The sequence below is a fragment of the Schistocerca cancellata genome, chromosome 5, assembly GCF_023864275.1.
Source record: "Schistocerca cancellata isolate TAMUIC-IGC-003103 chromosome 5, iqSchCanc2.1, whole genome shotgun sequence".
Lineage (NCBI taxonomy): Eukaryota > Metazoa > Arthropoda > Insecta > Orthoptera > Acrididae > Schistocerca > Schistocerca cancellata.
Window position 1 is genome coordinate 421,552,501 of NC_064630.1, and position 21,377 is coordinate 421,573,877.

General features: G+C 38.9%; 1 protein-coding gene across 2 annotated transcripts in view; it reads right to left on the reverse strand.

The window, feature by feature from the left end:
* LOC126187743 (syntaxin-12-like) overlaps nucleotides 1–19,411 on the reverse strand; it is a 52,725-nt gene extending 33,314 nt beyond the window's left edge. Inside the window, exons 1-4 of one of the 2 annotated variants that reach the window (XM_049928994.1) lie at nucleotides 19,177–19,411; nucleotides 18,876–19,011; nucleotides 18,725–18,794; nucleotides 18,291–18,390 (exon numbers count right to left, since the gene is read on the reverse strand). In XM_049928994.1, coding sequence (XP_049784951.1) covers nucleotides 18,291–18,390; nucleotides 18,725–18,794; nucleotides 18,876–18,990 — 285 coding nt within the window. In that variant the 5' untranslated portion in view covers nucleotides 18,991–19,011; nucleotides 19,177–19,411. The remainder of the gene's footprint in view (nucleotides 1–18,290; nucleotides 18,391–18,724; nucleotides 18,795–18,875; nucleotides 19,012–19,176) is intronic. The other variant, XM_049928992.1, reaches the window with a different exon arrangement.
* Nucleotides 19,412–21,377: the final 1,966 nt, after the last annotated feature.

Below are 21,377 nucleotides of genomic sequence, written 5' to 3' on the forward strand. Positions count from 1 at the left end.
TAGCAACCCACACTGAGATTCAACAGCTGGCACTAGCAAGTTTCATATGTATCACCAGACACCAGCTGAATAGCACACCTGCATCCAACGGAAAGCTGAGGCCAGGGAAATTCCTCCATGAAACAAGCACAGTGGCATCTCTGCACAGCTATTTATATATATCACCAAGTGCCTGGTCTCAGTCTTGTTTTAGATTTTGAGCCAGCTTTGTCAATTCATGTACTACCCATTTCCTGTGTTTCTAGTTAAGATTCCATGGACTTAGTGCTAATGAGAATTATAGATTGGACTTTAGTGTGGTATGAGCCGCATCATTATGACTAAAGTAGTTAATGCATCTTGTTGCTGCCACAACACTAAGGAAAGCATTCTAGCTAGAGTAATAAATATCAATGTGTGTTCCATGTGTGTTATCCTGTTTGCTTCACAGTTCCTTCCCCACTGCAGACAAATCCTAGGATACAAGAGCTGACAATGAGGTACTTTTCATCCACACAGATTTTCAGTAAGTCCTGCCATACTGTCTGACAATGAACAGTTTCCAAGGACTTATACGATGGTGTGTGTGAGCTTCTTACTTTTGAAGGGACTGTGGAGGGCGATTGGGTCACTGTCTGGTTCTGTTAACATGTGGTTGTGGCCAATGGTCCTCATGGTTAACCGGACACCAGAACTAACTCAGATATTACAGTTACAGGGGCAGCAGAGGTAACAGTTACTCCAGGTATCTCAACTGGTTCAACTCCAATGTACAGTAACAGTATCTCAACAAGCAATGTCAATGTCAGCATACAAATTCAGAGAATTTGACAGTCAGCAGGAAGATGGTCTGAGTACTGTGCACAACTGAAGGCACACTTTGTTTTGCACAATGTTACAGGTACAGATTGTATAGTAAATTTTCTCTAAACTGCAGATATCAATGTGTATCACTTGCATTCCAAGCATTTCTCAGATTCTCATTTGGAGACTGACTATGAATGGTTAGTGGATAAGATTAATGCCTATTTTGAGGCACAAATTCTTATGGTATTGTTAGATACAAGTTTTTCCATATGTGGAAGCAACTGCACCAGTCACACTGATAGAGGACAGCACAGCTTAGTGGCCTGATGCGGTGCTTTTTGACAGTCTTCAGTTGATGGTATGTCACAAGATTCCATAATGCAAAATGTGTTGGATGCTAGAATTTGAGCAGACTTTCTAAACTTGCCAGATCCTAGCCAAGAAAAAGTGCTTAAAATGCTAGAGCTGCATGATACTTTTAACAGTGAAGAAGTAGATTTGAACAATCTGGCTATTTCTGCCATTAAGTGTAATGGTACCCATCTATTTCTGCAGCACCACAATACAGTGTGGCAAGCCAGGAGCAGTTATCATTGTTAGCCATGCAGTCAGCGTGCTACTGCAACAGGATGCACTGTTAGGTCTTGTCCACAGTGCGTCATTACATATGAATGTAATGAGTGCCCTTGCCAGGAATCAAAATATTCTTTCTGTGGGAAGCAAGACAGTCAAAGACAGTCAATTTTTTTGTAAATATGCAGATTGCTAATGACAGTGTGACTGCAGTTGGATACCACCACTTACGTCACATTCCTCAACAGACGGACGTATGCACATGTGTACCCCCTGGGAAACACCTTGGCAAAGCAGGCTGGCACTACTCCCACAACCTACCTCTTGGGCAGCACAGCCTATATGTCAAAGGCTTGGAAATCTTTCCTGCCGTGGCATGCTGGCTGCCGTGCAAAGCAGGCCGATACTATTCCAACACAATAAGCCTGTTGTACTGGGCAGCCTACACATTGGATGCTGGAAAACTGTCTCCTGCCCCTAATATGCAGGCTGCTCTGCAACACACCAGTCATGCTGGGCTGCCTGTATGGCAGGGGCTGGAAAAAAAATCCTTGCACTTGGCAAATACTGAAGCTAGAGTGTTATAAATCCTACTCTGTTGGTCTTCTCAGGGCATAGAGTTTGTATGTCAAATTTGGTTCACATCGGTCCAGATTCATGTGACAGTACAAATACTGTTGGCATAGACCCCTTTGATATGTTTAAACTCCATATTCAGGATAATGTCCCACAAGTGAGCTCTTCTGTTCCCCGTGATAGTGTCAGGAAACTAAATAAGAGATATGGCTGTTTATTTCAGGTGAAGTAGACAATTTAGTGGCCCACATTACACACTGAAAGACAATGTTCGACTCAGATTTCATGGGCTAAGCCTATTCCTCACGCAATGCATGATAAAATGGCGACTGAAGTGCAACAATAGCAAGATGGTGGGGTGATTACCCCTGTTTCTGTAAGTGAATGGGCATAACTCATTGTGATTGTTTTTTAACAATCAGGCAGGTTGCATCATTGTGTAGATTTTAATCCAGAGATGGCAGTAGATTCCTTTCCGTTCCCGAGGCCTGACAAATTAGGTGCCAATTGATTCTTTTCTAAGACTGATTTATGAGGTGCTTGTCTGCAATTGCCATTAGAAGCCCAGTCCATACACTTGCTTGTCAAACGTCCACATGGGGTGGTTTCACATTCAACAACTGCCTTTCAGCTGCCATCAGAGATATTCCGAAGTTTCTTGGAACAGCATACTGCAACTGTACCGTCCTGCATCAATTATCTGGATGACATTGTGGTTTTCAGGATGTACTCTCGCTGAACATTTAGCAAATCTTTAGTGTCTTTTCCAAGAACTTAAAGACACCAGCCTGGAGTGTAACAGAGATAGGTGTTCCTTTTTACAATGCAAATAGAGTAGTTAGAGCTTATTATCAACACTCGTGGCATCCACCCTTCACAGTCACATAGATCTACTATAATGGATCTCCAGCCCTTCACAATGTTATCAAGATACCTAACATAGTGCAAATTATTCTTGTTGTGGGAGTCCTACAGCTGTCACCACATCCCATCTCTCTCTCTCTCTCTCTCTCTCTCTCTCTCTCTCTCTCCAAACACCAAGATTTCGTCTTTCTTCCTCATCCTCTTCTATTCCTCTTCTCTCCACCGCTCCTCAGATACCACTTAGCCACACTTTCCATGGTCTTCCTCTTTTTCTCCTTTCAGGAGGTTGCCATGAAAATACTCTCTTGGACATCTGTCTTCATCCATTCTTTTGAAATGCCCAGACCATCATAGCTGTCTGTCTTCTGCTCTAGCCACAACACTATGAGTGTCTCCTTTTTATTATGTCCTCATTTCTTACATAATCATGTTGAGAAATTCTACATGCTTTTCTGAAGTGGTCCACATCTAAAGCGCTAAGTCTCTCTATTTCTTTCTTTGAGTTCCCAGGACTCACTACCATAGCTTGCTATTGATGCCATGGACAATTTGTATAAATGCATTTTAACATTTAAACTCATTTTTGAGGACCCAACTACTGGATTTAATTTTTGGATAGCCACTCTTTCCTGACCCATCCATTGTTAGATATCTCTGTCACATCTTCCACCATGTGATATGATGTTACCCAGGTACTTTAACTCTTTACACAATTTAATAAGACATCATCCAAGTTACGTCCCTTTCTCTGCAATATGAACATCTGTCTTCTCAAAACTAATTTTCAAACCCCACTTTTACACTATTCCAACTTCCTAAGCAAATAAGATATGTCTGGTATTTGTATCATCATCCTCTATAATGACCTGATCATCAGTATAAGAAAGTGTAGTTCTCTAACTCAATCTTGCACTTTCTACACCACAGATCCAGTGCCTTCTGCACATCTTTAATAAGAGAGTGGAAGACAGACAGCAGCCTTGCTTCAGTCCTTTGGTTATTCTGAGGGCCTCTCTAGAAATTTCTTTCCCCACTTAATTGATACATTCTGCTGACTTGTAGAGGTTTATGATACTTCTTACATAAATTTTTGGCAGTTCCCCTGACCACAGAACTTTGAACAACAGCTTTAGTGACACTGTGTCATGTGCTTTCTCAAGATGGGTGAGAACCAAATGGCTGCTTAAATTCCTTTCCAGTCACTTCTCCATGATCTGTATTCGGGTAATGATGTTATCTACAAGCCATCAGCCTGTTCTGAAACCATTTTGTTCTTCCACTTCATTTGCAAACTTCTCCATTCATGATTTGGTGCTACAAACTTTGTTGCTACTTTTCTTTTATATAAGGGGCTTCGATATGGTAAGTTCCACTCTGCTTGAATTCCCTCCCCCCTCCTCCTCAATACCACATACATTTATAAAATACACTGAAGCACCAAAAAACTGGCATAGGTATGCATATTCGAAGAGAGATATGTAAACAGGCAGAATACGGTGCTGCGGTCAGCAATGCTTATATAAGACACCAAGTGTCTCGCACAGTTGTTAGATTGGTTACTGCTGCTACAATGGCAGGTTATCAAGATTTAAGCGAGTTTGAACATGGTGTTACGGTCTCCACACGAGCGATGGGACACCGCATCTCAGAGATAGCGATGAGGTGCGGATTTTCCTGAATGACCATTTCACGGGTGTACCAGGAAACCAGGAGTCCAGTAAAACATCAGATCTTCGACATTGCTGTGGTTGAAAAAAGATCCTGCAAGAACAGGACCAAGAGAATCATTCCAGGGGACAGAAGTGCAACCCTTCTGCAAATTGCTGCAGATTGCTGGGCCATCAACAAGTGTTAGCATGCAAACCATTCAACAAAACATCATTGAAATGGGTTTTTGGAGCCGAAGGTCCACTCGTGTACCCTTGATGACTGCACAAAACAATACTTTACGCCTCGCCTTGGCCCATCAACACCAAATTTGGGATATTGATTACAGGAAACATGTTGCCTGGTCACACGAGTCTTGTTTCAAATTGTATTGCGTGGATGGACGTGTACGGATTTGGAGACAACTACATGAATCCACAGACACTGCATGTCAGCAGGGGACTGTTCAAGCTGGAGGAGGCTCTGTAATCGTGCGGGGCATACGGAGTTGGGGTGATATGGGACCCCCGATATATCTAGATAGGACTCTTCCACGTGACACATACATAAGCACCCTGTCTGATCACCTGCATCCATTCATGCCCATTGTGCATTCCAACTGACTTGGGCCATTCCAACAGGGCAATGCGACACCCCACATGTCCAGAATTGCTACAGAGTGGCTCCCGGAAGACTCTTCTGGGTTTAAACACTTCTGCTGGCTACCAAACTCCCCAGATCTGAACATTATTGAGCATATCTGGAATGTCTTGCAACAAACTGTTCAGAAAAGATCACCGCCAGATTTGTGGACAGCCCTACAGGATTCATGTTGTCAATTCCCTCCAGCACTACTTCAAACAGTCAAGTCCATGCCACATCATTTTGCAGTACTTCTGCATGCTAGCAGGGGCACTACATGATATTAGGCAGGTGTACCAGTTTCTTTGGCTCTTCAGCTTAACTTGCTTAAATATTCATATAGAATGCTTGGGATATACCTCATGAACTCTTAACAGTACATTTCTAGGTGCTGGTGATTTCCCGATTTTCAGATGTGTAGCCACCTTCTGTACTTCTTTCCTAGTTATTTTCTTACCTCTTCGTCCTCCACATTCTCCTGTATCTCCCACTTTATTTCCTTTTACTCTGTCCTGTCTTATGTCAGGAAGCCTTTAAAATGTATCTCCCACTCGACCCAGCTGATATTCAGCAAGTTTCCCTTTGGTTTTATAACACATCTCTTACACTTAACATGGTCACATTGTCCCCATTTACAACAGTCGTATACATAAATTTCAGAACTACAACTGTTTCTAAGAAAATATAGCAGATATGTAGAGTGGATGCCATTCAGTAAAATGTCTGCTGAACATTTTTTAGCAAGCATATGGAGACTATATCACATTCTCTTCATGTTATTTACAGTTTTATAATAACATTATAATCTTTTCAGGGCAATGGTCAGTAGGGAATGATTACCTAACTTGATGATGAATTATCTCTCAATACACAGCACAATCATTTTCCAGTACATCTGTTAATTAAACCACAGTGAAAAATTAAGAGCCTGCAGTGTACAAACTATCTGACAATAGTGACTAGCTGAAACGATATTTTATTTGCATGAGTTATCAGAGCCCACTTTTTTCTGAGTTCAAATGAAGCCTAATATTTCAAATGAAATGCTATATAAGTACTCCAGAACAATCACCACCATTGTTTTTATCACAAAAGTTACCACTACTGAACTCAGTAATGTTGGAACTGAAATTTAAAGCCCTCAAAAGGAACAAAAATACTCTAATAATCTTCATGATAAAATCTTTAATTTTATCACTCATGGGGATGGAAGCTAATCAGTCTTGATCTTGTATAGTGAACTATCCTAGAAGTCACATCAGATGATTCCAGAATGCAATAAGACAAACCATAATTATGTAATATTTCACATATAAGAACACAACACACAAGTGGCAGATAAGAGTGCACAATTTCACAATTTTATTAGGAAAGGAAACCATCTAGTAAATTCTTATAAACCTAACGTGGGAATATACTACATGAATCATGTGTGTTACAAATCATGGAATGATAAAGAATTTAAATTACTTAATGACTATGTGGAAAGAGGCATCTCAAAGTGCCCACAACAACTGCTATATCTTGAAAACCCTAAGTATAATACCCTTCTCAGTTTCCATGAAAAAGGAAAAATTCCATTCTTGATACCGCTGCATAGTAGTACATTTCTAAAAGCTAACTGTGGTATGTGTAGCTCTGATATGTTGTAAAAATTATATTAAACCAAGAAGTGCTCAAACTGATTACAATTCAAACCTTCACCCACAACGTATTTAGAATACTGACAAATTTTGCTCCTGCTGAGACATGAATTGTATAGAATCTGTTCACTGACATTCCACCACCATCGTCACTGATTAAAGAGGCTCCTCAATGTGGTATTAGGGTGGGGGTTGGGAGAGGGGGGCGGAGTTGTGGCTGGGGGGGCTTTATCACCTTTTGAACACACTGACACACAAAATTGTTCCTCATGATTAATCCTTCCACCCGAACTGAAATGTAGAAAATTCTATAAGCCCTACACCTCTAATAAGGTCTTGCATGCCTCCACTGCACACCTCATACCTGCTCACCCAAACATCCCTACTTTCTACTTAGAACCTAAAATACAAACCTGGCTATCTCATTGGACCAAGCCTCAAAGTTCCAAACAAACACATCTCAGTCCTCATACACTACAATCTCAAACACACAACACGTAGCCCCCAACACCCCACCCACACCACATAAAAGACACCAACCACTTCCCATAAAAACCCAAATCCCTTAACAGCCCGCTTCCTCTCAAAGTCCTCTTAGTCCCTGTCCGTGCACTCCTAGCTTTATATTAACAACCCACATGCACACAGCCTGTTAGTCCTTTAACATGACCTCTTCCAACACCCATCAGAAACTCCCCCAGAAACCTCACTCACTGTCACTATCAAACTTCTTCGTTGTCCTTAAGCACTTCACCTTTGAGATCTGAGTGACAAACAAATTTGGGTGACTCCAAAGGGAACGAGCAATGTCCACTCCATCTTATACCAGGCTGACATTCCTCAACTAACTGCCATGACTGACATTCCTCAACTAACTGCCATGACTGACATTCCTCAACTAACACAGGTCATGTCCACTGCCTTAGTACAGATTAACTGATTGTATTTTTGTGATCTGGACTCCTGCAGAAGTACAATGGTCTATTTCCCACAACAGCTTAACTCCTATTCAACTTAAATTCGCTTGCTTCTTCTCCACATCCAAAGCAAACTTCTGAGATTTTGACCGCCATCCCAGAGTCTCCTCTACCAATCTCAGCCTCTGTCAAATCAAGCAACAAGAAACAATCTCTCCAATTCAACAGCTGTCATTCCTTACATGTCAAACACCGCCCCTCCTACTCACTAGGCATTCATGGTAATTTATCTGCTCCAGCATCAAATTCCTTAATACTGACATTTGACCACCACAGCTGCCCTTTAAAATAAGAGCTGCACCCCCATCACCACCTCTTACTATCCACGGTCTCTAACAGTTAATTAGAATACTGATTTTTCTCAAATTAAACCATTAAATGAGATCATCTCTCCCCAACATTTCCCACATGCCATCCCCTGTCACATTGTCCCACTCCAGAACTCTGAAACACCTTAATCAAACTACATGAAATTCCCAGGTTCCTATCCCTGCGCCGGCCGGAGTGGCCGAGCGGTTAAAAGCGCTAGGTCTGGAACCGCACGATCGCTATGGTCGCAGGTTCGAATCCTGCCTCGGGCATGGATGTGTGTGATGTCCTTCGGTTAGTTAGGTTTAAGTAGTTCTAAGTTCTAGGGGACTTATGACCACAGCAGCTGAGTCCCATAGTGCTCAGAGCCATTTTTTGAACCTATCCCTGCAATCATTCATGCTGTCAAATCTGTCCCAAACATCCATCCACTACCACTTATTCCATCCACACCATTGGTAAATACAATATTAAGGACACAGCAACACATGAATACATTCATGTTTATCAACTGACATGTTCACAGCACAGCTTTTATATATCACACACAGAAATGACAATCCTCAAATGAACTTAATGCACGAATGGATACAGGGTAACTGTCTGCCTTGGGGACATCCATTGCTCAATCACTAAGCATGACTCAAGAAAAATGAATGCCTGTTACACCACATGGGATTTCCAACTCTTTCCATTTTATCATATCATCTCTGAACTGAAACTCTTATTAGTGTTTACTAATGTACTAATTTGATTTCTTTTATCTCTGATTCCTCATCCTCACTGGTCCCTTTCAGCTCCACATCTGAGTGACCTGCCCTGCCCCCCCCCCCCCCCCTTTTCCTTCCTTCTTCCAAGTTTCACCAATCAATGCCTCTTTTTTCCCCAATGAACAAAGATGAAGAACTGAAAGCCAGTCTATCAATTTTCTGCTTTGATACTATTGGCAGTATGAGGAACTGCACCATATGTAGGTAAATACTGGCTATCATTCCTTCTCTTTGTAATTTTAACATTATCAGTATAATTGCAATTTGATAGAATTTTACTCCTGTTTCATTGTTTACAAATGAACAACTGTAGGCTTATAAATGTTAACTCTTACATTACAAAGCATTGGTTTTTGAAAGTGTCTTTCATACGAAATAATGTGCCTGCCCATGAAACCAAAACCATTTAAGGCTACTCAAAGTTTTAAAGCATGGAATACTGTAACAATGTTACCAAGAACTTCAATACCTTTTCTTCATACACATCATCTACAAAGTTACAGTTTGCTCTAATCCCTCTCTTTTACACAATGTCCTTTCCAAGCTATTACAATACTACATTATATTGGCTCACAATTCCAAGTATGTCATTTCAGATATTTTGAGGCAGATGTACCCACATGTTGGGTTACAGGCTCAACACATTCTGAATAACCATTCTGATATAAATAAGAAAAGAATTACTGCACTGTGTACTGGAGGCTATTGAAACGAGCGGATTGCACAGGAGTTTGCGTTATTTAATATTGTCCTTACTAGCAATAAAGATAATTGTGAAAAATGAGTGTGGAACAAATCCTACAAATACAGTAACTTGTAGGTAGTCAGGAGAACTATGCTACATGAGAGTTTGATGTGCAAGCATAGTTACACTAGGATGATTTAAGGGACATAGTGAATGATACAATGAAGCCCACTAGGAAAAATTAGGCAAATACGGATGGAAAGACAAGATCAAAGTTGATATTATTGGCTGACCCAGTGATCTATGAACACACAGAGAAAGCTGTGATGGCAAAATAAGTATGTAATAAGGAGCAGATGGCCTTATATATATACAGTCCATACAGTGACTGTCAGTGTAATTAAAAAGTGCAAGTAAACAGGAATTTAGGAACAGGATAGTACAGAATGCCGATGTTTGATAAAATGTCCAACACGTATTCTGTACAGTGTGTTACGAGACATTTCTATAAAGCATGTTGGTTGTGATGACTGCCATCATCATTTTTTGTCTTAAGGCCATGTGGACCTATAAACCCTTAAGCCTTCAAATACATCATTGTCAGTATTTGGAATAAAACCTGATGAGGGAGATCCTGAAATGCTTTTTGGTTCATTTATTGCCTGCCAATTTCTTGTGCAGATCATACTTCACAGCTGTTCAAAAAGTGTTTCCCAATTCTCAGACTGGTAAAAAATAGTCATGGTAGAAATAAAGCAGCTTAAGTAGAGCACACCTTTGCACTCTATCTGCTTGTCAGAATATAGCAGCAGAACATTTAAAAGTCAACCCTTCTTCTCTTGTAATAAATGGTAGAACAGACATCAAAAATGTTAAACGGTATCCAACTACCATTACTTTTATGTTAAACAAGCAAAAATGTGCAACACAATTCTGGCAAAGGAAGTTTTACTCTCTTTAAGTGACAAGCTGCTATGAAAGGAATTCCATGAAAAAACTGCATTTATTTGCATGAGGTAATGCAAATACAATGTCAAGAAATATAAAGGGAGTTGCTGCCTTTTTTTTTTTTAAGTTCAACAACACATAAGAATAAAAGCTTGTTCCTGCTAGTTGCTTCATTTAGCTTCACAAACAGGTGCAAAAAGCCTCAAATATGTTTATGCTTAAGAATTTGCAATGGGCATTTAATACCTTTTCCAGAAAAGTTCAAAAGGTAATCTACTTTTAAACTTCGCCAAAATATATAGCACTAAACTCCATTAAATACTGAAGTATGTATATACGACATGGCTTTCTTTGCTCCAATCAATAGAAAGAATAACTGAACAGTGGAAACCCCTGGAGAATTTTTCAGTGAGAAAGCTTCAAACAAATATGAATAACTCTCACTTGACTAGAGTACACCCTCTTCTAAATGATTCAGTTACTAAGCTACATATTCTTTTTATTTTTCTTCTCACTATTTACCAAATCAAGTGGACTCCTCTGGAACAAACAGCCAGTAACTCAAACTTCAGAAGCACTCTAAATACCTTATTTACAGATGAGATAGAGAGGTTTATCAAACTTCCTGCAGTACTTACTTATGGCTGTCAGCTAGAATTGAAATTTCAAAAATAAATAAATAAATAAATTTTACAAAGTGTATGAAGATATTGCCATTGGTGTAGGCACTATAAGATGTTTTTGTCATACTAAGTTTGAAAAGCCTGTATTACTAAATTTTATGAATATACCAGATTTTTTTTCACTGACTCATGCAGTTACAATGTCTGTTCAAAAAATTCCAGAACTTTGTCCATAAAATTTTTTTACGCTTACCTTTTACTTATTGTGCATGGCCTCCTTCAAAATACTCTCCTCCACAACTGACATATAACTCCCAACACCATTTTCACTTTTGGAAGCAGTCTTGGTATGCCTCTTGCTGGATCATACAAAATGCCATCTGCAAATTTGCTTTTATCTCATTCATCACTGTAAACATTCATCCTTTCAATGTGGTTTTCAACTTTGGAAATAAAAAAAAGGTCTGCAGGGACCATGTCTGGAGAATATGGTGGACGAGACAGCACAGTGATTTCGTTTTTTGTGCAATAGTCACGCATCAACAGCGATGCATGTGTGAATGCGTTATCATGATGCAAGAGCCATGAATTGTCTCACCACATTTCAGGCCATTTCCTTCTCACATTTTCTCGCAGGCATCGCAACACGTCCCGATAGTACCCTCGATTAACAGTTTGTCCCTGTGACATGAATTCGAGATGAACTAATCCTTCAAAGTCAACGAAAAATACCAGCATGGCTTTGATATTTTACCTGATGAGCTTCTTTTGACCTTTGAGAACCTATCCTGACCCACTGCGAACATTGAACTGTGGTCTCCATGTCACAACCATAGACCCACGTCTCATCGCCAGTTATGATTCTCTTAAGCAACATGTGATACTCCAGAAGCGCTTCACAGATTGTGAGGCGAATGTCTTTCTGGTCTTGATATGTGTGCCGCGGGATGAACCTGGCGGCACCACCACGCTTTCCAAGACGATGTGTCAAAATCTCATGATATGATCCAACTGAAATGTTACAGTCTTCTGCAATCTCTCAGACAGTAAGTCTTCAATTGGCACTCACAATTTCATTGACGTTCCTACCATGAGCAACATTTGTAGATGTCTAAGGGCTTCTTAAACAAGAGTCACTTTTAGCTTCTGTCTGGCCATTTTTAAACCATGTGAACCATCTGTTAACATTGAGTACAGCTTCAGCACTCATCACGATAGGCTTCCTGAATAATTTGATGTGTCTCTATAACGGTTTCCTTGAGTTTTGAACAAAATTTAATGCAGACACACCGCACCTCTAACTCTGCCATCTCGAAATTTGCAGACTGCGTGGCACAATGCTCTACTCAATACAACCATGAACAATAGCTAACAGACATACAACAATGAAACTTCCAGAAGTCACACATTAAATACAGTCGTGTGCAGAGATGCCAGCTGCCTTTCGTTCCAATACACCATCGGGGCAAAATTACAAATGTTCTGGAATTTTTTAACAGACCTCGTATATCAAAGATTTCCACTAGATGACGACTTCATAAGAAAGTTGTAAGATATTGGATCTAGAAGTAGTAAATCTTTTTCATCTGTTGTCAATCTGAATGAGCTATTTCTTGACGTTCAGAGTGGAACAAAAATTACAATTGGAATTTTTAAGGTACTAGTTTGAGGACTTTCCAACAGTAAAAAGAAGAGAGTCGATATTGCTTGGTGCAAAATTTTGCTATATATCAGGCATTAAAAAATATCAGTCACTGAGCAAATGTATGCTCGCATCACTGCTTGATCTTCACAGTAGTGCTGCCTGTGAGATAGTTCAGTATCATTATGAAAAACAATACTGAATGTCGGTGTAGTATGAATACAGCAATCTTAAGTTCTTTGATGACCAGTAAAATGAACTATTTGTCTTCAGGAAGAGCATGTTACGAAATAATTTCACAAAGGTTCATATTCAGTCTGTGAAGAGTGCAAGACTATTATCACTCAAGAGAAAATTACCTTCAGTCACCAATGTAAGTCCACATTTGTATTATACAATAACAGCCAGATCCATGAAGAAGGAGAAACAAAGGATGAGGAAGGGCTGTGAATATTAACACTGAAGACAGGCCCCTCATTGAATAATGCAGTGTTCCACTTTTAATTTCATTAATAATTCGTGGTGTATATGTCTACTGATTTTGCAGTATGTGACAATTACAGAAATGTATGTAATGCACCTTTGATGTTTACTAAACTAACTTTTAGCCTTTTCTGCTTAACCTGATGTTTACAATTGTTTTTATTCCTGGAAAATCATCTTCATTTAGAGTCGATAGTTGTCTGAAACAGACTTTCAAGGCCCAAATAAGGCATCTGATTATTAAAATTTTCCAGGAGATGGAGGTGCCTGGACCCCCTCCCCCCCCCCAACCTCCATATCTGTCATGTGATTACTGACAGCCACGAGTCTCTACCCTTTGTAGGCAACTATGTCTTGATGATGATGATGATGATGATGATGATTCTACTACTACTACCACCAATTATGATAATTTCATGTGGATAGATGGCCTGGTTCAAATCTTTCAATTGGGTGCCATTTTGGTGATGTGTGTGTCCCTAACCTAACCCAGTTAACTGGAGAAAGCAGACCTACAGTTTAACATGGAATCAATATCATGTGTCATTTCTGGCAGCTCCTCACGTCTTGAGAGATGAGGACTATGTGAAGATGCAAACTAAAACATCTATGGTCCAACTGGGATTCAATACCATGATCTCTTCACTCCCAGGCATCCCTTACTGCTAGACCACAAGGCTTGACAGTTACTAATAAAACACACATGTGTATACCTACAGTGGATTGTTCCACATAACATTCCACATTCTTCCAATTATCCAGTTCAGAGATTATAATGGCAAAAGGTTCAAATGGCTCTGAGTACTATGGAACTTAACTGCTGTGGTCATCAGTCCCCTAGAACTTAGAACTACTTAAACCTAACTAACCTAAGGACATCACACACATCCAAGCCCGAGGCAGGATTCGGACCTGCGACCATAGCGGTCGCGCAGTTCCAGACTGTAGCACCTAGAACCGCTCGGCCATCAGAGATTATAAGCTCATGGAGTAATCATACTTTTCTTGTAAGACCCCCACCTTCAAATGTGTTCCTTAGGTTACTGCAAATTTATTTTAACATCACAGCTTTCTCTCTGTACACACACTTCACTGGGTCAGCCAGTAATGTCAACTTTGATCTTTTCTTCCTATGCTAATTTGCATAATTTTGCTGAGGGGGTTTCGGTGTGTCATCCACTATGTCTCTTCGCTGGAAAAATTGAGCTCAGTATAACTGTCAACAGAGAATCACAAATCAATACTAACTGCATAATGTTTACTATGTGAAAGATGCTGCAATGAATTTGCTATCCAAAAATTAAATAGTCAAGGACAAGAGAGTAACCTTTGATATAATCAGGGCACAAACAGTTAAACAGTATGGAAAAATTGTAGCTACAGTGACAAATGAAAGGGGTTTTTTCAAATTACATACTGCTGATGATTTAGGCCTAGATGAAGATGTAAATCATCCTGTGTGTTGCAGAAAAGGTTTCTTATGGCAGAGAAGGCTTGGGCACCTAACAGAAAAGGTATGTCATTAATAAAGGATATGATAACAGGAATGGAAGACTGTGGTAAATGCAAGGAATCCAGTGAAATGTGTATACAATGGAAACAGAATGGATAACCCTTTAACCCTAATAAAAGCAGTATCACAAACATCTTGCAGATAGTACATATGGGATGGATGGATGGATGGATGGAGTGTCAGTCTACAGGAAAAATTCATTACTTTCTTACCTTTATAATTAATTCCTCAACATACTACCTTTTTTTAAAAAAAGTTCTAAAGATCAAGTGAGGGACATATTTGAGATGTTTTGCAACATAGGAGAGGGAAAATCACGAAAGAAGATCACAACTGTCAGATCTGATTACATGACACAGTATCTCAATCAAAAAGAACAAAAGAAACATTATAAGGAACTACAAATTATACACAATATATAGGACTACTGCTGAAAAGGCAAGAAGTATATTATCTGATGCTGGGTTATGTAAATGTTTTTGGGCAGAGGTGGTATCAACTGTTATGTATTTGAGCAAACAATGAAAAAGCTGAAGTACATATAAAGTGTGCACAGGAGGAAGCAAAACCTAAGGAACTTTAAAATTTCTAGATGCGAGGCTATGGCACAAATCCTGAAACAACTTCATGAACAATGAGACTCAAAGTCTAAAAAATATATTTTGGTAGGCTATCATAAAGTCTCAAAGGCTTACCAGCTCATGAATCCTACAAATAAGAAGACAATAACCAGCAGAGATGTATTCTCCGAGAATTATAAAAATAAAATAGAAGAGAACCACCAAGAGATTATAATCACTTTATTAACTTCACCAAGTTTAAGAAATATTAATTCTGGAGAAGAAACAAACTGAAGAAGAGGAAGAATAAGATGGCCAAAAACACAGATACATTCTATGAAGTTCTAGAAGAGAAAAAGAGGAAGAAAACAATTTAAGACATTCTTCTTGAGCACCTAAATCTATTATATATTATAGTTATAAGATGTACATAGTCCAGTATTTTCAAGATGAGCCCACAACAGTTAAGAGGCTAATAGTGGTCTAAATTCTCAACAACTGAGAAAAGCTATGGAAAAAGAACTGGAGTCATTTCTTCAAAATGAAACTTTTGAATGGGCTGAAATGCCAGAATGGAAGAAACCATTAAAGGCACGACAGGTATTTAACACAAGAAGTCCTCAAAGCGCACCATCAAAATATAAAGCATAACTAGCATTCAAGGGATATTCAATAAAATGGCTGAATAGACAAGTGCATCACGTAGATGCTTCTAGCCCTAGCAATGAAAGAATATTTACAAATCCACTTAATGGACATGAAGAGAGCTTGCTTAAACGGGAAATAAGAGGAAGAAATACATGTGATCCCCCAGAAGCAGTCAGAAAATCTCATCTACAAAAAGACAAAATTTGGTGGTTGTTTAAATGCATACATGCCTCTTCACATGGATATTACTGGAACAGATGTTGCCATAAAATCTTGGATAAAGATGGTATGAAACAATCCAAGACAGATCACAGTATCTACGATAGAGGAAGCAATCAAAACAATGGCAACGAGGATCATTTATAAATAAAGATGAAAGACAGATGCACAACTTTAAGAGGCATCTCCAAACCAAGTTTAACATGCATTACCTGGGAGGGTATGGAGGGCGTTAAAAATACAAGGCAGAAGAGTTATTTACAGACTAATCATCATACACACAAAGTATTTGGGGGGAAAAAAGGGGGAGGAGGAGGAGGAGATACACAGTCCACTATTGGATATGGTTTTAGATTAATGAGAGGACTTATATTCTAAAGACAGAAAACAGTAACACTGAACACTGTAGAAGAAGAGTATGTGGCTCCATCACACGTAATGCAAGGAAGGTTGCGTAACTAATAAGTGAGATACAGACTCTTAGAACGCCAGAATTTTCTGTGATGTCAAGGAAGCTATAAACTTACTCAAAAATGTCAAACCAAACAATCAATATAAAGCACAATTTTATAAGTGAACACAGAGCAAAGGAATACTAAGGTAGATTATTTTTGCACAGAAGATATGTTGGCTGATCTATCATAACCCTTGAACAAGGACAAACTTCAGAATGCTGTCAAACAATATGGTTTGAATGTGAAAGTGACATCCAAAATAAACTTTTCCAAAGGTGATGTCTGGGATATACAAATAACATTTTTCATATGTATGTATCAGTGGCAAAGTTTACTGCACAGAGTGTAATAGACCTCTCTGACAATGAAACTTCCTGGCAGATTAAAACTGTGTACCAGACCGAGACTGAAGCTCAGGACCTTTGCCTTTCGCAGGCAAGTGCTCTTCCATCTGAGCTACCCAAGCACAACTCACGCCCCGTCCTCACAGCTTTAATTCTGCCAGTAACTCACCAGAAGTTTGGAAGGTAGGAGACGAGGTACTGGTGGAATTAAAACTGTGAGGATGGGGTGCGAGTTGTGCTTGGGTAGCTCAGGTGGTAGAGCACTTGCCCGCAAAAGGCAAAGGTCCTGAGTTTGAGTCTCGGTCAGGCACACAGTTTTAATCTGCCAGGAAGTTTCATATCAGCACACACCCCACTGCAGAGTGAAATCTCACTCTCTCTGACAATGTTCTCTTAACTCTGTGATTCAGTCTTGGTAACTTATGTCTTTCCCACAAGTTCTATGTATTCTTGAATGCTAAAATATAATTTTCCTCATTTATACAAATTAATATTCAGACTTACTTATTTCACTGCAGTATTACTAACAGCCAATGTCATCTGGGTTGTTACACTACACAAAGTGTAATGTAGATGGCACCCAATGTGCTAGGGTGTGATATTAGCCCACTGAAATCTTTTCTATTGTGACAAACTGATCTGTAGCATAGTCCAAGGTCTAGGTTAGGTTTGAAGAGAAAATTTATGAGAGTTGAAGTCAATGTATATAAATGTAAAACAAAAGTTGTGGCAAAACATTGATCTGTAGTGTAGCTGGATGTCTTACATTTGCACCATATTTAATGTACTTTTCTTCATAAAAACTAAAGCTGTTAACTGAGACAACTGTACTATATAACAGAATCTCCAGTGTATATTTTAGTACACTGGTGCATATTATGAATATATAGGCCTACTGTACATAAAATCAAAAAATTGTAAGGTGGGATGGTATCAGTAGCTATCACTTACTCGGGATCATCACACAGGACAGCTGAGATCACCACAATGGTCAAGGGCTTATCATAGGAATGATTCATGACAACCATTTTTGAGAAATGTTTGGTGAGATTTTGCTATGTGAAGATGAAACTGAAGTTCTTTTTTTTTATTCTCCACTGAATGTTTTATGATTATTGTATGTCATTCTCAAATAGCCCATATGTAGAAATTTACCACACTTCCATATTCAGCAATTTTCTAATTTCTGTTCTCCATTTACAACCAAAATGGAGTTATTAAATATATAGCCTATAGTTGTTAACTGTATAAAACACAGCTCTTAAGGTAGCCTATGGAAAATGTGGTTTTTACCTACAGTCTAAATCACTTCGTCAGATCAACTTCAAATTAATTTGGTTATGTGTAATAAGATTGCTTGCTGTTAGTAAAAGAAACATCTACCTGTTCAGATGATAGAGCTGGAGCTGGTAAACCTGCAAGTTCCTTTAAATTTGAACTAGTGTCTTTAGCAAGGTGCCTCGTGTAATGTTGTATCTGATGTCTGAAAAATGAGAATAAGTATCAATTGTATTTAGAGCTTATCAACACTATCAGTAAATTATAAGCCAAAGCAGAGCACATGCTTCTGGACCCAGTGAATAAGCATTTTTAAAAAAAAAGCTTACGGACACATATATGATTCAATCATTCATGAAGTTTGACATCAAATAGAGCAAAAAAATATGAAAAGTTTTTGGGCTAAGTAATACTATATTTAGCACAAGGTATTACTGCTCCACACAGAGAGTTACATGCATGATAATGACTATTTTATGGCTTCTGCCAACGAGTTACACATTACCATTATGTACCTGATACTACAAGATAATACTCACAACTGGTTGCGTAAATCCTGAGAATCCTGAGGCGTCCCCAGTTGGTTAACCATCTTCTGCATGGATGACACTACATAACAAACATTATATACATTAACATTACGTTATATATTACGTAAATCAATTGACAAGTAGTCTAGCTAGTACAAACCATTTTTTGATATCTTTTGTATGTTGGTGCCAATTGTCTGTGCCAGCTTTTGGAAATCTTTCTCTCTTGTTGGCCCTCCATTATGATAGGATGAAAACCCGTAATTGCTTTCCATCTTAAGCGCACAGGCCCACGCCTACAAAATGTAAAGAGGTTACAAATAGTCAGCAACATTCTCATGTAAGCTGTACGTCATATTACTTGCTCAAAAACATAAACAACGCTAATAAAACGCCTGACAAACATAAACTAACAACTGCAATAGTATCATTGCTTCAACTGTCATGAAGAAGAATGTTACCTGTCACAAATGGCCAAGAAGTTTCACAGCGCCAAAATTAATTAAAATATACGCCCGCCTACACTAATAAAATACAAATCTTGGCTCCCTCTACGCAGAATCCACAATGACTTCCGCAAAACACATTTTCGTCTCGATCTAATTAACCTGCACCAGAATATTGATCACAAGCAAAGATGTCATATGACTTCATGTTTTGACGCTCGTGACCACAATTTCGACGTACTCATCTCTGCAATCTGCAACAAACCGAGACAAGTTTATATCTTCGATACTACTTCGAAGAAAACGCTACGAACAACCGAATAGTAATGAGATCCTAAAATCATTTCAGATTTTTTTTTTTATTTTGTTAGGGGAATGTGACAGAATGTGTGGCGACAACAGTGCTGATTTTCGAGTGCAGGATGACGGAAACCACAGTGGATCCCAAGCTCTCATTTAATCTCAAAGATGCATTAAAATTACCTACAAGACATAAATACAGTTCCAAAATAAATGTAAACTACATCGCGAAAATTAGCTCTTTCAGTCAATAGCCCATGTGAATACTGCTTATAGTGACCACTGTGACCAAGTCATCTCCCTTCCTAATGTTGTCCTCTCAGAATATGGAAACAGATGAACTTTTAAAATAAAAAATTACAGCACTGAGAATACAAAATTTTCACTCTTTTTCTAACAGAAGAAATACAGAGGGAAGTGTATAAAACGGATGATTTTGATACAAAATGAATTATTCTTGCGGCAAATGAAACTCCATGGCCACATATCTGCATAACTAAATATTCATCAGTCTATTCAGAAGTACAGTCACTTGTCATCGGATATGGTTCTTTTCTTATAACTAATGAAAGTCCATGGCCACATCTCTGTGTAACTGAATACTCATCAATCTATTCAGATGTAGAGCCGCTTGCCAGCAGATACAGAAAAAGAGCACTAAGTTTCTACCTTCGTTTATAGAAGTCAGGAATCTGTCTTTCTTATTTGTGGTTTATGTCCGCCCCCATTAGCTGAATGGTCAGCGTGACGGATTGTCACTCCTCTGGGCCCGAGTTCGATTCCCGGCTGGGCCGGGGAATTTTCTCCGCCCAGGGACTGTGTGTTGTGCTGTGCTCATCATCTTCATGGACTCCAGGTCACCGAAGTGGCGTCAGATTGAAAGAATAGCACCCGGCGAACGGTTTCCTGGACTGGGGGGCCCTAGCCATACGATTTAAATAAATAAAATAAATTTGTGGTTTATGCACTACATATGTCTTTTTTTTTTTTTTTTTTTTTTTTTTTTTTAAACGTATGCGAGATGTACAGTGTGAGTCGCGTAGGACGTAACACCCTATTTGTTTCGTGAATGTTTCAAAATGTCGGAACGAGGATTTCGGAAAATGTTTAATGGTCCTAACTCCTGTATAAGCTGAGTTATTGAATTAAGCGCGTTTTTTAATGGAATGATATACTTTTTTAACGATATTCGGAATTTCCTGAAAAGACCAGTACAGAAATACAAATGCTTATTAATGTTGCCGCAACATTATCTAAGAAATGTGCTAACACTGAAGGGCAAGCGGACCAGAATCAGGCTTTAGATTGTTTGTTTGTTCCCACAAAAGCTGTCCACTTGCACAGCAGTACATATTCTTAAACGCCTCCTGGAACGCCAGAAGTTAGCATATAGTTCCATTTATGCAGAGAATATAATGCAGAAAATAAAAGCAAAGCAGTCTGGGATGTTATAAAAAAGGAAAAACAGAGAGAGGCAAACAATCGCAGAATAACATACTGCTAAGGGAGGGGGATGATCCACAACACTTAGTAAAACATGTAAACAAGCATTTTTCAAGTATTGCAGAGAAGTTACAGCAAAAATTCCCCAAAACAAATATAACACCTGTAAATAGTATTGCACTAAATACTATGATGTTACTTCCAACCACAGAGAATGAAGTCAATAAAACTGTTCAAAAACTAAAAAATAAAAAGTCAGTAGGCTTAGATGAAGTACCAATGTGTGTACTGAAACAATTTGTACTGATTATACAAGGTCCCTTAACAAATATAATAAATGAATCCTTCACATCAGGGACATTTCCAGAGCAGTTAAAACAGGCAAGAGTTGTACCTTTGCTTAAGAAAGGTAATGCAGAAGACAAAGAAAATTACCAGCCCATTTCCCTGCTGTCAGCATTGTCAAAAATAAT